The sequence below is a fragment of the Schistocerca americana genome, chromosome 1 (genome assembly GCF_021461395.2).
Source record: "Schistocerca americana isolate TAMUIC-IGC-003095 chromosome 1, iqSchAmer2.1, whole genome shotgun sequence".
NCBI classification, from domain to species: domain Eukaryota; kingdom Metazoa; phylum Arthropoda; class Insecta; order Orthoptera; family Acrididae; genus Schistocerca; species Schistocerca americana.
The window spans coordinates 789,560,437-789,575,751 of NC_060119.1; the positions used below are offsets into that span (position 1 = coordinate 789,560,437).

At 43.3% G+C, this 15,315-nt stretch overlaps 1 protein-coding gene across 1 annotated transcript; it reads left to right on the forward strand.

Moving 5' to 3' along the window:
- Positions 1-447: 447 nt before the first annotated feature.
- On the forward strand, positions 448-8,875 carry LOC124594254 (craniofacial development protein 2-like). Its single transcript, XM_047132621.1, has 2 exons — positions 448-1,765; positions 8,841-8,875. Exons 1-2 carry the CDS (start codon positions 448-450, stop codon positions 8,873-8,875), a joined length of 1,353 nt encoding a protein of 450 aa, XP_046988577.1.
- The last annotated feature ends 6,440 nt before the right edge of the window (positions 8,876-15,315 follow it).

Sequence of the window (15,315 nt, forward strand, 5' to 3'; positions counted from 1 at the left end):
GTCACATGTCACATACATATGTGCCGTGATGAATTGTTCCAGAATCATAGTGTGTGGGTCACTTCCTCGCAAGCTGTAATCCACCTTAAACAAATTCACGCAAATGGCAATTTCTCCTGTCATTTTCTCTAAAGACCAATGGCGATGGGATAAGGACGATGGTAGCAGGCTCCGAGTGAGGCTGGAAGCTACTAGTCTGGACCTGCACACTGGCGGCAGGTGTGTGATGGTCGCCTTCCTGAGAACCCGTGTGACTACTCGGGAATCCGGTCCTGCACCTCCGACTGGGCAGGCCTATTTAGGATGACCGCTGCCCACCCTGAATGGGGAAGGCCCTAGAAAATGTGGGCTAAACATCGGAAGTCACACTTGAACCGGGCTGGGAATCCGCACCCAGTAGGTCACTCCTTATACTGCGGACGTAAACAAAAGAAGAATGAAATGATTATGACAATAGGGACATGGAATGTCAGGACCCTCCTGGACGTGAACAATTACAGACCAGAGAGAAGAACTGCTCTTATCACCCAAGAACTAGCCCGTCTAGATATAGACATTGCTGCCTTGAGTGAGACAAGACTCTCAGGTGAGGGACACATTAGTGAGGTACGTTCAGGGTACACCATCTTCTGGAAGGGAAAGGATGCAGGAGAACCACGCATCCATGGTGCAGGATTTGCCGTAAAAACGAAAATAGTGAAAGATCTTCGACTTACACCTGTCTCAATTAATGAAAGACTGATGACTCTTAGAGTACCCATTGGTTCAGACAGATTCATCACCTTCGTCTCTGCATATGCTCCTACTTTAGACAGTGATGAAGACACAAAGAATCAGTTCTACCACCAACTGAACAGTACTCTCTCTAAAATACCCATTCAAGATAAATTAATTTTACTTGGTGATTTCAATGCCAGAGTGGGAAGGGACAACCGTTTTTGGAGAGATGTCATGGGTAAACAAGGGGTGGGAAACTGCAATGCAAATGGGTTGCTACTTCTTGGTCTGTGTGCTGAGCACGAGCTTTTCATCTCCAATACCCAATTCCGTTTGCGTAACCGCTATAAGACCACATGGATGCACCCACGCTCCAAACATTGGCATCTTATAGACTACGTTATTACGCGACAGCGTGACAAGAAAGACATTCTCATCACAAAAGCAGCACTAAACATCGATGAGTGCTGGACAGACCATAGACTTTTAGTCAGCCGTTTGAGAGTACCAAAGTATCGCAAGCCACGATCCCACTTTTCAAACCCACCACGCAGAAAATTCAACATAAGCAACCTGAACAACAAAAATGTTCGCTCACACTTCCAAGACATACTGTCCGAACAACTTAACAAAGCTCCAGCAACCACAGATGACGTCGAACAAGAATGGACCACATTAAAGAACATCAAAGAAACTGCTGAGAATGTTGTTGGTTGTAGTGCACGGAAAAGAAGTGACTGGTTTGATGACAACCACGGAGAAATCCAAGCCATCATCAATGCAAAGCGGGATGCTTACCTATCCCTTGCTCAAGATCCATCCTGCGCAGAAAAGAAAGCACACTTCCTAGAACTCAAGCAGAAATGTCAAAGTGAAATACGAGTAATCAAGAACAAATGGTGGCAACAGAAAGCCACAGAACTCCAAAATCTTTCTGATGCAAGGAACCTGCGTGGCTTTTATGCTGGTATTAAAGAGCTGTATGGACCTATCCGCTCATCATCAGGAGCACTTAAAGCTGCTGACAACTCCACCATTCTTACTGAAAGTCAGGACATCTTAAATCGTTGGAAAGAGCACTTCAGCTCACTGTTAAACAGCCCTTCTACTGCCGCTGGAGATTTTCTCAAAAATGTCCCACAGCACCCTCCAAAACCCTGTCTGGCTGATCCTCCAACTTTTCAAGAATTTTGCAAGGCACTCAAGAGTGTGAAACCTGGGAAGGCTCCTGGACCTGACAGCATCCCGATGGAGCTTATTGAGGGTGGCGGCTTGCCTCTAAAAACTAGACTCTTCTCACTTATTATATTAATGTGGGAAACTCGCAAGGTACCAGCTGACTTGAACTCCACAATTGTCACCATCTTCAAAAAGGGCGACAAAAGCGCCTGTGGTAACTACCGGGGAATATCTCTACTCTCTGTCACTGGAAAAATTTTTGCAAGAATCCTTTTAAATCGCCTCCAGACACTTTCAGAGACTATACTACCTGAGTCTCAATACGGGTTTCGACCTTCAAGAGGGACAATTGACATGATCTTCTGTGCACGACAACTACAGGAGAAGTGCAGAGAACAGCAAAAGCCTTTACTACTTGTTTTCTACGATCTAGAAAAGGCCTTTGATACAGTTCCCAGAGAAGCCATGTGGATGGTCTTAAAACTCTTCGGCTGCCCTGAACATTTTGTTGACCTGATTGAAGCTCTCCACTGGACAGGGCCTCTGCCAGAATGAAATGACTGGTGAATTCCCAATAACAAGTGGGCTTAAACAAGGATGCGTTCTTGCACCTACATTATTTGCATTGTATCTGGCAGCTATGCTTTACGAGACAACCGTAAACAATGCAGGAATAGAACTAAAGTACAGGTTTGATGGAGGATTATTCAACCAGTCCAGACTCCATTCAAAAAGGTTCACCAGTACCACTCGTGTGACAGAGCTGCAGTATGCTGATGACAATGCCTCTCCAGCTCATTCACCTGCAGAGTTGCAGCTGTCAGTTGATTCCTTCAGCAGGGCGTACGAACGATTTGGTCTCTCCATCAATATTTCAAAGACAAAGGTGATGGCGCAGCCAACTCCTGGCTCCTCCGTTCCTGACTTCAGCATATCCATCTATGATACACTCCTGGAACAAGTGGACCATTTCCTCTACCTGGGAAGCATACTGTCATCCAACTGCTCATCTGGAAAAGAAGTGGAGAATAGAATACGTGCTGCACATGTAGCATTTGGTCGTCTTACAAAGCGTGTCTTCCTGAATAAAGACCTAACACTGTACACCAAACTGATGGTGTACAAAGCTGTAGTCATTTCCACCCTGCTATATGGTTGCGAAACCTGGACGTTGTATCGCTGCGATCTGAAGAAACTAGAACGCTTCAACCAACAGAAGCTAAGATATATCATGAACCTAAAATGGGATGACTTCATATCCAACACGGCTGTTCTAGAGAGAGCAAAAATGCATAGCATGGAAGCTCTTATCATTGGGCATCAACTCAGATGGGTCGGACATGTCCAGCGGATGAAAAATGACAGACTTCCACGCCAAATGCTGTACAGCGAAGTGAGCACAGGTAAAAGGCCACGAGGTGCCCCTCTCAAACGTTATAAGGATCAGTACAAGAAAAATCTGAAAAACTTGAACATCGATCCGAGTAACTGGTCCACAATAGCAGAAGACCGAAGTCGCTGGCGTTCAGTTACCTCAAATGCTCTTCAAAACTTTGAGCTGGAACGTCGAAGAATGGAGAATGACAAACGCCAGAGACGTAAACTCCTCCAGGCTCAGCCACGTCCTCCACCTTCCATCAGCTGTAATGTCTGTGGCCGCCTGTTCCACGCTAGGATTGGATTGCTAAGCCATCAACGACACTTCCACGCCTGAACCGTGACAAAGGAAATCTCAGGAGAGAAATGAAAACTCGGATACGAGTATCAGCCGACGACGACGACGACGGTATTACCCGGCGTTAGTCTCACCAAAAATCCTAATCATCTTTCCATTTCATTGTCCCCCGTTATAACTAGACTGAGCCTTTTCCTTTCTCTTTTCAGATTTTCTATCTTCCTTACTTTCTTGAAATTTTTCAAAGAAAAAGGTGTTCACATCCCAAGTTTTATTCAAGGATACGCGGAACAGAGTTTAAGAAACGCTGCTCTAAGGAATAATGAGCGATACTTTAACCAAAAATCTATCCACGTGACAGGTAAAAATATACTTCTTCGTAATGTTAATATTCGTCCAGCATTCACAACAAGCGAACTTACGTTGATCTCAATACACACACAGCAACAGCACTTCTCGATGTTAGTGAAGTAACTTTCAGTTCTGGAAGAGGATTTATGACTGTTTTTATTTAAAAAATACAGGAAGGACGAGGACTAGAAGGATGAACCACTGTAGTCGAATACTTTTTTGGAATATCTCGAGCAACGGAAATAGCTTACTCGTTTTCATCTATCTGCGACACGTACAGATGATACCTCGAAGGGAAATTCACATTAGCATACGGTAACACCGCTACTCGCTCCTTTAATGTTGCCTTACGTATCTCCTCCTCCTTATCCATCACTATCCCCGTTATCACAATATCTAACACATTTCTTTTTTGGTGGATATGGTGAGTATTTCTTTCAGTCCGTTTCTACTGCCGCATCAAACGTATTAGCATACTGATATCTGAATGAAGGTGAAACTGGAGGACAAATAGAGTATGCTTCATACGATATTAATAATGAAGTGGTTGCAGTCTTTGGTACAACTGAGTCATGGCTGGGAGCCACATGGGTTTCTGAGCACGCTGCACTATCAGTTTGTTGGAAACGAAGTAGTACATGATAAGAGTCATACGTTTACCACTGTTGATGGAGCAGTATCTTCAGATATGTTACAGTGAACATGGAAAGATGGTAATTGAGCCACGGAAAAGTAGACAGTAACTGCCGCTCATGCATACATCAACAAACAGTATTGTCAGCGCGCACTATTTCCAAGAGCACAACTTCTTGATGAATCTTTGCGCAGGCATTTCAGTATGAACATAGGTCCGCGTTGGCATCGGTATTATATTGTTAAGGAACCCTTTCATCTGGGCGTTTCTGGCACTTTCGGTTCTTACGGAAACCAGAACAGAAGTAAATAGCTACCTCAATTTTATTGCTCTTCCCTCTAAAGGAAATAGTACTTGACAGAAAAAAATTGGTCAGTTTTGTACAATTAGCATAATCGTACAGCGATCTGAACAGCATCATGATAAACTGCGGTTGATGTCTCTTTGCTTAAATTCAGTGAGTATTAATCCTATCAAATACTTCTGTGATGTCATCAGTATTCAGATCAGAGCTTCCTCACCCGCTTCCCGTAATCTAGAGGAATTACATCATCTGCAAGTTGGAGTTTAGTGTCATTTCCCCCACAGGTCCGTACGTACGCCATGTGTAAGTAGTACTAGGTGTTTCCTTACAGATCTATAGCTGACTTGTGCCCTAATCCATCGTTAGAAACCAATTATAACATTAAAATATTCTTCAATTAAGTAAAGCCATAAAAATTGCAAAGCAATGAACACAGCGTGCAACAACCGTCAAATTGGCTTCTGGACTTGCAAATGATCACCATTTCAGTGCAAGTGCACGAAATACGTAAGAGCAACGCCATTTATGTTCTGTATACAGGGTGGCTACAAACAGTCTGAGAAGCCTGTTAGGCTGTTGCAGGGAAGGTTGTGCTGGGAAATAATCGTTCTGAAAACAATTCGATATGTTGCTCCGTTTCCAAGTTAATTAGTTTTTAATTTAGCCTACCAGCCCTTTGCGCGCACAGAATCAAGCGGCCCGCTAGATAACTCTGGTGTCGGTTGTTGTCACACTACATTTGATGGCGCATGGGAGCGCTCAGCGTTTGTATCAAATTCGATCCTTAGTACCGCCCCATGTCCAGTTTTGGTACCGTTCTCTTGTTCGGTTTTAGGAAACCAAACCAACAACACTTTTGGTGACACCGTCTCGTCCGCAGATCGTGGTCGTTCGGTAGCGTTCTCGCTTCCCGCGCCCAGGTTCCCGGGTTCGATTCCCGGCGGGGTCAGGGATTTTCTCTGCCTCGTGATGACTGGGTGTTGTGTGATGTCCTTAGGTTAGTTAGCTTTAAGTAGTTCTAAGTTCTAGGGGACTGATGACCATAGATGTTAAGTCCCATAGTGCTCAGAGCCATTTGAAACTTTTGACACCGTCTCCGGCGGGCAGCTTGAATTGAGCTGACAGAAGCCTGATTGAATAATTCTAAAGCTAATTAATTCGGAAACGGCGCAAAGTATTTAATCTTCTATCAACAATTATTTCACAGCCTCCTTGCAACACTCTTACAAGTGTTTCAGAGGCTGTTTCTGGCCATCCTATATAAGGAAATCGCATTTCAATGTTGTTTGCTTATGTGAACTTGTATTATGCCTCGGGTAAGAAGACGGAATGTCTAGCAGCTCGTAACGAATACGACAGCGGTAGGATCACATCTTGTCTAGACGGCGTTTTATCGACCTGCAACATTTCTGCTCGTGTTGGTTGGGATCTCACGACTATCATGCGAATACGGAATCGATATGTTTACTCAGTGCCATGCAGGCTCTAAGCACTCTGGGGTGACTAGTGGCCGAAAGTGCTCATAATTTGTTACCTTGAGTCGGGATACAGGCTTGTTTCCAACAAGACACTTATTCACAGGGACAGTGAGACAGCGTCAGTAGTGCGGCCAACGATAACACTGGGCACAGAAGTGCCACCACGGTGTCTTTTCAGACGAGTTCCACTTCCTCATATAGCATCTCGAGGAACGTATCTGCGTTTGGAGTCTCAAAGAGGAACGAAGGTCGTCAGATTGAATTCGTCATCTTCATAAGGTCCCAAGCACCCGGCGCGATCGTAATATGCGCCATTGGGCTCAGACAAGGATCAGCTCTGGTACGCACAGCCTAAAAGTTCTAAGATTACATTGTTCCCATCCTGTCCTGACCTACGTCGATATAGAAGACGTCGGACTGTTGACCCTGGCCAGCAGGATCCCAAACTAAGACCGACTTGATGCCCGGCCGGAATAAAGCAGTTGTTGCTGCGACACGTGGCAGCTGTGTGTTCTAAATTTGCCATTCCAAAATCACCTGCAAAGTTAACCACGTACTCTTCCTATCATGCTGTGTACACGCAATGATATTTGCTATGTTATCTGGCATTGAAATTTTAATGGTCGGCAGAGTCGACGTCCTTACCATTTGAAACTCTGGAGAGATTACTGATTGTAGACAAGATTTTAAGTCATAATACTAATCTATTATGCTCCTCTTTCTGTATGCTGAACATGAGCTAGACTTCGACTTCCGTGATGTTCTTCAAAGCCAGATAGATGTTGGACGCTTTCGCACACAAATTACAGAATTATGCCGTGCTTCTACATAGTGATAGTAAAGTTCTGGTCATAATTCATACAAAAAGGCACTTCGATTATTGCAGGACGAATTATAAATGTCGTCTATCAGAATATCTATACCTCACACACTACAGTTAAATCTCTAATGTGCTCAGGTGAACGCCTCAGATCTTACAGCTAACCTGCAGTGACACTCCTCAACGTTCATTACTGTCTAATAACTGCTGAATATTACTGCCTACTTCAGACTAATATGGTCGGCACGAACGTAGTGACTACAGATATGGTTATGACTGGCGAGTGTCCTACGATAGCACTATGACTCTGTAGCACTGGGACGGACCAGCCGACAATGCGTCTGTAATAGAAGGTGATGAAACTCAGCCTGCAACATAGTGGCGGAGATTAAGTCATTCAACTGAGGTTTAGATAGCCTGTATTTCAACCCTTGGTGCTATACGATTAAGGGGCATTAGGCCGCTGTTTAAGGCATATTTTCGTGCCTAATGCGTCTTATCCTATTGGGCGAGACTTCACGGAGGTAATCAAGACATGATTAGTTGATTTTCTGGCTTAGTCTAGTTCACCTAGCTTACTATTTCCGACTAGCTAAGCTATTTTATGAAGGAAATTTAATGTGATCAAGAACAGAATTTACGCAGTTTTAGATCTTGGAGCCGCTATCTCTTACTCAAGCAACTTCTCAGTTTCCAACACTGGTAGGAACTGCGTTCACGATATTTTGACTGGGTGCAAGTGGTCTGAGTGTAAGGAACAATACCTCTACTGTTTGCTCGAATCGCAAGCTCTCTTACGCCACATCACACTATTGTCCAAATAATAAGCGGAACCGGGAAAAGGGAACTGTCAATAAATCACTTCAATAGAACACCAAGATTTTCTTAAAAACCGAATTGTTTTACCTCTGGGTAAGAAAGGCGTACTTCGTACATGGAATAGTCACCTGACAAAGTAGCGAAAAGCATTGTACGATACCCACAAGGGCTTGGTCATGTCTGCAGTTTCCTGGAGAACACAGCATAGTTTCCTAGTGAAGAGTAACCTGTTTTATAAGGAGAAGTTCTACACCCTGTTAGTCTCTAAGTGGAATGCCGCCTATAACTGTCGCGCTCAAGTAGTTCAGCGGCGTGGCTCTGATGAAGCAATGTGATATTCAGAGATGAATCATGTCTGAATTTGAAGAACGATTTTTGTCACAGATTTTGCTATTCGGTTCGATCAGAACAACACCTCTGAAACAGTCAGGATTGGTACTGAACGCACATTCGTGTGGTGTGGGTGGGCAAAGCTTCACATTTTAGGTGGTGGCTTGAAGACTATACTAAAAGCCGAGAGGTACAGGTCGCGATACTTGTGGGCGAACTAGTACTACAGCCGGCCAAATATCACTGTCAGTATGGTTTAACTGGGACTATGCACTTAAATTATTGTAAGTCGTTACTTTTTTTTTTCAAACAGACAGATAAAACTAACTCACATTACCAACTATCAATCACACACAACCTGTGTGATCTGCACCATATCGTTCATTAGTTGAAAAACAGCGGCCTCATCTTGATTCTTCAGGTACACTGGGTAGAGCTTGCATACCAAACAAGCATGTACGCTATAAGAAGATTGAATGGTTTGTTTAGTTTGTCTGCCTGTACTGTTTACTCATTTTTTAAAAATACAACAGATACTCGCTTACCAACAGACTTCGAGGACTTGTAGATGGTGACTCGAAAAATAAATTCATGCTAGAATATCATGCCCGAAAACGTCACCCACCGACACTTCAAAGCATCTAAATTATGGAGGAATAATTTGCCGGCATGTATCCATTTCGGCAGCACGTTGAAGATCAGTAAACAGTTGCGGGCAACATGCTCGCGACCAGTTGACGAGCCGCGAGGTGCAAAAACTGACGTAGAGAGTGTCGTCTGAGCGTTCTGTGAGCCTCCTTGCTCGCGAGCGAGTACACACTTCAGAACATGCAACATTGCCGCCCCACTGAGCCTGAGAGCCCCTTTGTCCTCGCCGCAAAGCACGGCAGGTGGCTCGCCCCAAGTGGCTCACTTGCCCCTCGCGGGCAGCCTACAAACGGCAGCTGCAGGCGCAAATCCTCGCCAAGGACCTGACAGTATCGCCTAAAACGGCCTCTAGACTATCGATAACATTGGGAAATAATATTTTGCAATACATTGACGGTTGCCTCCATACTGTGAAGTGGTATTGGGCAAACTTCATGTCAAATCTCAGATCTGCAAACACGGCGGGTATGGACACCACCTGCCGTTGGCCCTTGTGCTGGCCTTGCACTCACGGAAAGTGAAGAGGAAGGTAGATGAGTGAAGGAGTAACGTAGGAAGACTGAAACATAAAAATTTACTAAGTGACTTGGGGATAAGCAAGCCAACGGATTATTGTAATTTTCTGAGGAAGTAACGCTCGCACATTTGATGTAGATCTACTTTTCGCAAATTGTTACACCTACAATTAAGACAGAGGACACTCACTTGAGAGAGGCTATTCCTGCAACTCGTCGCCTGTCCGTTACATTATGTAATATTGATGCAGGAAACACATCTGAAGATCTAAAATTCGTATCACCGCAGTCAATAACCGTGATCGTGCTAAAAACGTCCACAGCTGTTATAGAAAACTCTAAACCTTACATAAAGATCAGTAAAGATGTGCATGCGTATATAATGCTGAAATTGTGGTTATATTTGAATTGGAAGAGATTTCCCCCACTTAAAAAGAGTTCGTAACACCAAAAGTACCAGAGTGTTAGCTCCAGTAGCTGGACACTTTCAGCGCCGCTTTTCGATGCGCCCGCACGGCTCCCCCCGTCGGAGGTTCGAGTCCTACCTCGGCAAGGGTGTGTGTGTTGCCCATACCGCTAGTTAGATTAAATAGTGTGTAAGCTTAGGGACCGATGCCCTAAGCAGTTTGGTCCCATAAGATCTTACCACAAATTTACAAATTTTTTCGTTGCGTTTTCCATAATACGTCCTCAACGAATTAAACTCTTTTAGCAATTAGAGCTTATCTACTTACTAATACATTTCCCTACATTTACTTCCAACATTTACTAACCGCTGTACGCTTCCAATAGAAGTAAAATAAAAACGTGGTCTGAAGACTTCGTAGCCATTTTCACAGTTCGGTTTTTACAAGACTAGCGCAAAATAAACAATCGAGCTTATAAGGACTGAGCTGAGAAAGATGTACAATATTAGCCACAGATTATACAGTAGACCCAGTTTGCGAATTGTAAATCTAATTACAGCAGCTTCGTCAGTATTTTGCTCCATATACAGCACAACCTTCAGCCTTAACAATAGCCACTCGACAGTACAGCACAATGTAAAGTGATGACTGCTTGGTCTTCAGTCCTAAGACGGGTCATGCAGTTTTGCACGCTACTCTATCCTGTACAAATCTCTTCTTCTCTGAATAACAACTGCAGTCGACTGTATTCCTCTGTGTTCCAATTGTCGGACCGTTATGGGATGCTCCATTCCATGGACGAAATATAAGCATATAAGGGCCACTGGACGAGCGCCTCAAAGCAGGCCGCCGCGCGCTCGAAGGAGCCTCTTAGGCTGTCACGCACTTCGTACGCTATGACTAAACTGCTGGCGCGCGTCAAGGACCTCCGCTTTAGGTTGGGACGTTACTGATAGTCTTAACAGATCCCGTGGAGGTTCTCTTGGTCTCCCTATATAAGTTTTAGTCCCCAACCGCCCCCCCTCCCTATACCACTTTCCCGCAATACTGAATTGATGACAATCTGATGACTCAGATTCTGTCCTGTCAAGCGATCGCTTCTTTAGTCGAGTTAATTAGTTTCATGTTTCAAGGATCACTTTGCAAGATAAATCGTAATGGTGTGGAAAGAGTCATTGGACATTCACATTGCAAATTAATATGTAAATATGGCTACAAGCTGAAAATTTATGTTTTTTTTTTTTTTCTTCAATTTACGGATAAGAGTTAGCAAATCCTATCCTGCATATTTTACAAATTACAATAGCAGAAATTCTTCTACGGAATAGAAGGTGTTGTCAAGGAGAGTCCTTTTCGGTTTGTTTTCAAATTTTACTTTGCTCTCTGTCAGGCACTTTATATCATTGGATAAGTGACAAGTTTTTGTTACAGCATTATGCACCCCTTTTTGTGCTACAGACAACCTTAATGTGGAGGAATAAAAGTCTTTTTCCTTCTGATATAGTAATTATGTACAGCATTGTTCTTTTGAACTGTAGTGTATCACTTACAACAAACTTCATGAGGGAATAAATATACTGTGAAGCAGTAGTCAGAGCTCAGCTCCTTAAAACACATGTCTAAAAGATGATAGTGGGTGAGCACCACATTTTCTTCTTATAGCATGTTTTTGGAAACGGGCACTTTCTTTCTTAAAAATGAGTTGCCCAAAACATTATTCCACATGACATTACTGAATGAAAATGTGCAAAATATGTAAACTTACTGATCTGTCTCTCCCCAAGATTTACAATGATTCTAAGTCTAAATGTGGGTGAACTAAGTTGTTTTAAATTATGCCATAAATATTTCTCCCCCCCCCCCCCCCCGTTGTATTCAGTAATTCATCATTAGTTAAGCGATCTATCCATCTAATCTTCAATATTCTTTCACTGGACCACATTTCAAAAATTTCTATGTCGTCTTGTCTGAACTGATTATCATCGTCGTTTCAGAAAATTCATCCTAACACTTAAATTTATATTCAGTGCTAACAAATATCTCTTCTTCAGGAACGCTTTTCTCGTCATAGCGAGTCTTCTTTGGCCACCATCAGTTATTTCTTTGCTCAAAAGTATAACTCATCTACTACATTTAGTGTCACTTCCTAACCTAATTCCCTCACTATTACTTTTATTCGTCTACTTTCCATTAATCTTATTTTGCTTTTGTTGATTTTCATCTAACATCCTCTTTCTAGGACGCTGTCCATTTCGTTTAGCTGCTTTTATAAATCCTCTGCTGCCTTTGACAGAATTACAGTGTCGTCGGAAAACCTCAAAGTTTTCATTTTTTCTCCCTCAACTTCAATTACTTCCCCAAATTTTCCTTTGGTTTTCTTCACTGCTTGCTCAATGCATAGATTAAATAACAACGGAGATAATTTACAACAGTTTCCCTCTCCCTTCTCAACCACTGCGTCTCCTTTCATGCCCTTCCACTTTCATAACTGCTGTCTGTCTTCTGCACAAGTATTAAATACCCTTTAACTTAGTGTATTTCACCCCTTCTACCTTCGGAATTTCAGAGAGCGTGTTCCAGTCATCATTGTCAAAAGCCTTTCCTAAATCTACAAATGCTATAAACATAGATTTGCCGTTGTTATAACTATGAGAGCATGGTCTAAAGTAATGCCTCCAAAAACTCTTGAAGCTTTTTAAATCAGACAAACTTTGTACATGAAATACATTCCTAGTTGCGAACGCGAAGAGCACTCAGCTGATAAGGGAATGATGACAACGAAAATTTGTTCCAGTCCTGGATTCGAATGCTGATTTCCTGATTTACGCGAGCGGTAGTCTCAACCGCTTCAGCTATCCGTGCACGACACACGGTCAGGCCCATATGTCGCCATTCCTGCGTCAAAACGTGTACTCGCACACACATTATGTGTGGTGTCACCGCCAGACACCACAGTTGCTAGGTGGTAGCCTTTAAATCGGCCGCGGTCCGTTAGTATACGTTGGACCCACGTGTCGCCACTGTCAGTGATTGCAGACCGAGCGCCGCCACACGGCAGGTCTACAGAGACTTCCTAGCACTCGCCCTAGTTGTACAGCCGACTTTGCTAGCGATGGTTCACTGACGAATTACGCTCTCAATTGCCGAGACGATAGTTAGCATAGCCTTCAGCTACGTCATTTGCTACGACCTAGCAAGGCGTCAAACCGATGTTCACCAATTATGGATTAAAGTTAAGTATTCCAGAAGCTATGTACTATTTTTGCTACTATAAAGACCTTGTCCTGTTCCAGACCTCACGCCATCCTGCGTGAGCTTAAACGCGTGCCCTTCGGCCTCCCGTCCTAGTGGATTGGCTGTCTTGCCAGTCCACAAAATTATGTAATTGCCCTACGGTGGAGAACATTTTAATTGAAAGTCGCTGTCTGGTATCGGCGGATAAATACGTTATTGCAGTGCCTGTGTTATTAAAAAGAACAACGCGATGTTCCTTCGTGCATGCATGCATGCTTTGTTGTCTGTCTGTCTGGCTCTTTCACTCATGAGTGGGTAAACGTATGAAGTTGAAATTTATGTCGCATACCAAAGTCTGTAGGCCTTAGGAGGTGTAATAAATTTAAACTTCTAAGTCAATGCAGCCAACAGCTACGCCCATTTGGGTCACATATTTTGATACCCACGAACTCACTCATCTAGACCTATAGGGTTTTTCCCATTGGCCTAGAATCATGAAATTTGGCAAGAAGCGATGTCTTACAGTCCTAACAATCATGGAAAACCCTTAAACTGTAAATCTGTAATTTTATTGCTACAGTCGCAGGTTCGAATCCTGCCTCGGGTACAGAAGTGTGTGAAGTCCTTTGGTTAGTTAGCTTTAAGTAGTTCTAAGTTCTAGGGGACTTATGACCTCAGATGTAATAGTCCCATAGTGCTCAGAGCCATTTGAACCATTTTTGTAATTGTATCACATGAAAAAAAAATTTGTCACTTGCTATCAGACTGCGTGTCTGTCCATCCATCTGTCAAGTCCCCTTTTTCTCAGAAACGGGTAGACGTATAAAGTTGAAATTCATGTCGCATACTAAAGACTATGGTGCCCGCACGGTTAACCGCGCGGTCTAACGCACTGCTTTCCGGGCGGGCAGGCGTGACGGTCCCCGGCACGAATCCGCCCGGCGGATTTCCATCTGCCTCTGCGAATGCGGGCTGGTTCCCCTTGTTACGCCTCAGTTACACTATGTCGGCGATTGCTGTGCAAATACTTTCTCCATGTACGCGTACACTATAATTACTCTACCATGCAAACATTGTGGTTACACTCGTCTGGTGTGAGACGTTCCCGACGGTGAAGGAGGGGGGGGACGGGGGGGGGGGGGTTGGAGGAGGATCCAGTGGGGGCCGAATCGCACAATAACGCTGGGTTCGGTGTGGGGCGGCGGTGAGGTGAGTGAAATGGTGTAGCCTGTTGTGGAGCTGTGAACCAATGAGGGCTACGGCAGGGACGAATCCTCTCCGTCGTTTCTAAGTCTCCAGTTCCGTAGTCTATGGTCCCTTGGCAGTATAATAAAGTTAGCTTCTATGTGAATGTAACCAAAATATACGGTCATTTATGTTGCATACTTTGATACTTGCGAATTCAATCATCAAAACGTATAGGGTACTTCCCGTTGATATAAAATAATAGAAGTTGGCCAGAGGTAGCGTTCCACAGTACAAGTAATGAGAAAAATCCGAAAATTGCCAACTTGTAACCATATCACACCACAAAAAATATTTATTTCGTCTTTTGTTATTCGACGTCAAACTTGAAATTAAAAGAATCAGTAGTTTTGCATTTAGACTTACTGAGCCGCAATGATAAAAGTCAAACACTAGCCATCGAATGACTTTATTGCTCATATGACGCGTTTCGGAATTTATCCATCATCAGATATCCAGGAGCGATTATTGAACTTAGGTATGGCGTTTCAAGTTTTATGTGAAACAAACTTTCGTGGACTTGTGTGCCTGAATAAAGAACTATTGGTTATTATAATAACAGCCGTCTGCCCCATGAATGACTTAATGCCACATTTCTGTTACTGAAATTGAAACGTTCTCGAAAATCTTGGAATCCCTGCGACCGCTATCTAGCCAGTAACAATGTCGATAATAGGTAAAAATGGTAGAGATTGCCGATTCCCGAACTGGATGAAGTGTCTATATACTAATTAAGTTTGTATGTAACCCTCACTTTGCGAGCCTTATTAGCACCTGGCCAATTTTTTACAAAATTTTATTTCAAAATTATGTACAATAATGTGTAATTATTTTTATTTTTACAAATTTTACTAACCAAATGAGGATTGCTTTCCTTGTAACTGTTCACTTATTATATGCAGAAAACTCCACTATGAGATCAAAAGTATCCGGACACCTGGCTGAAAATGACTTACACG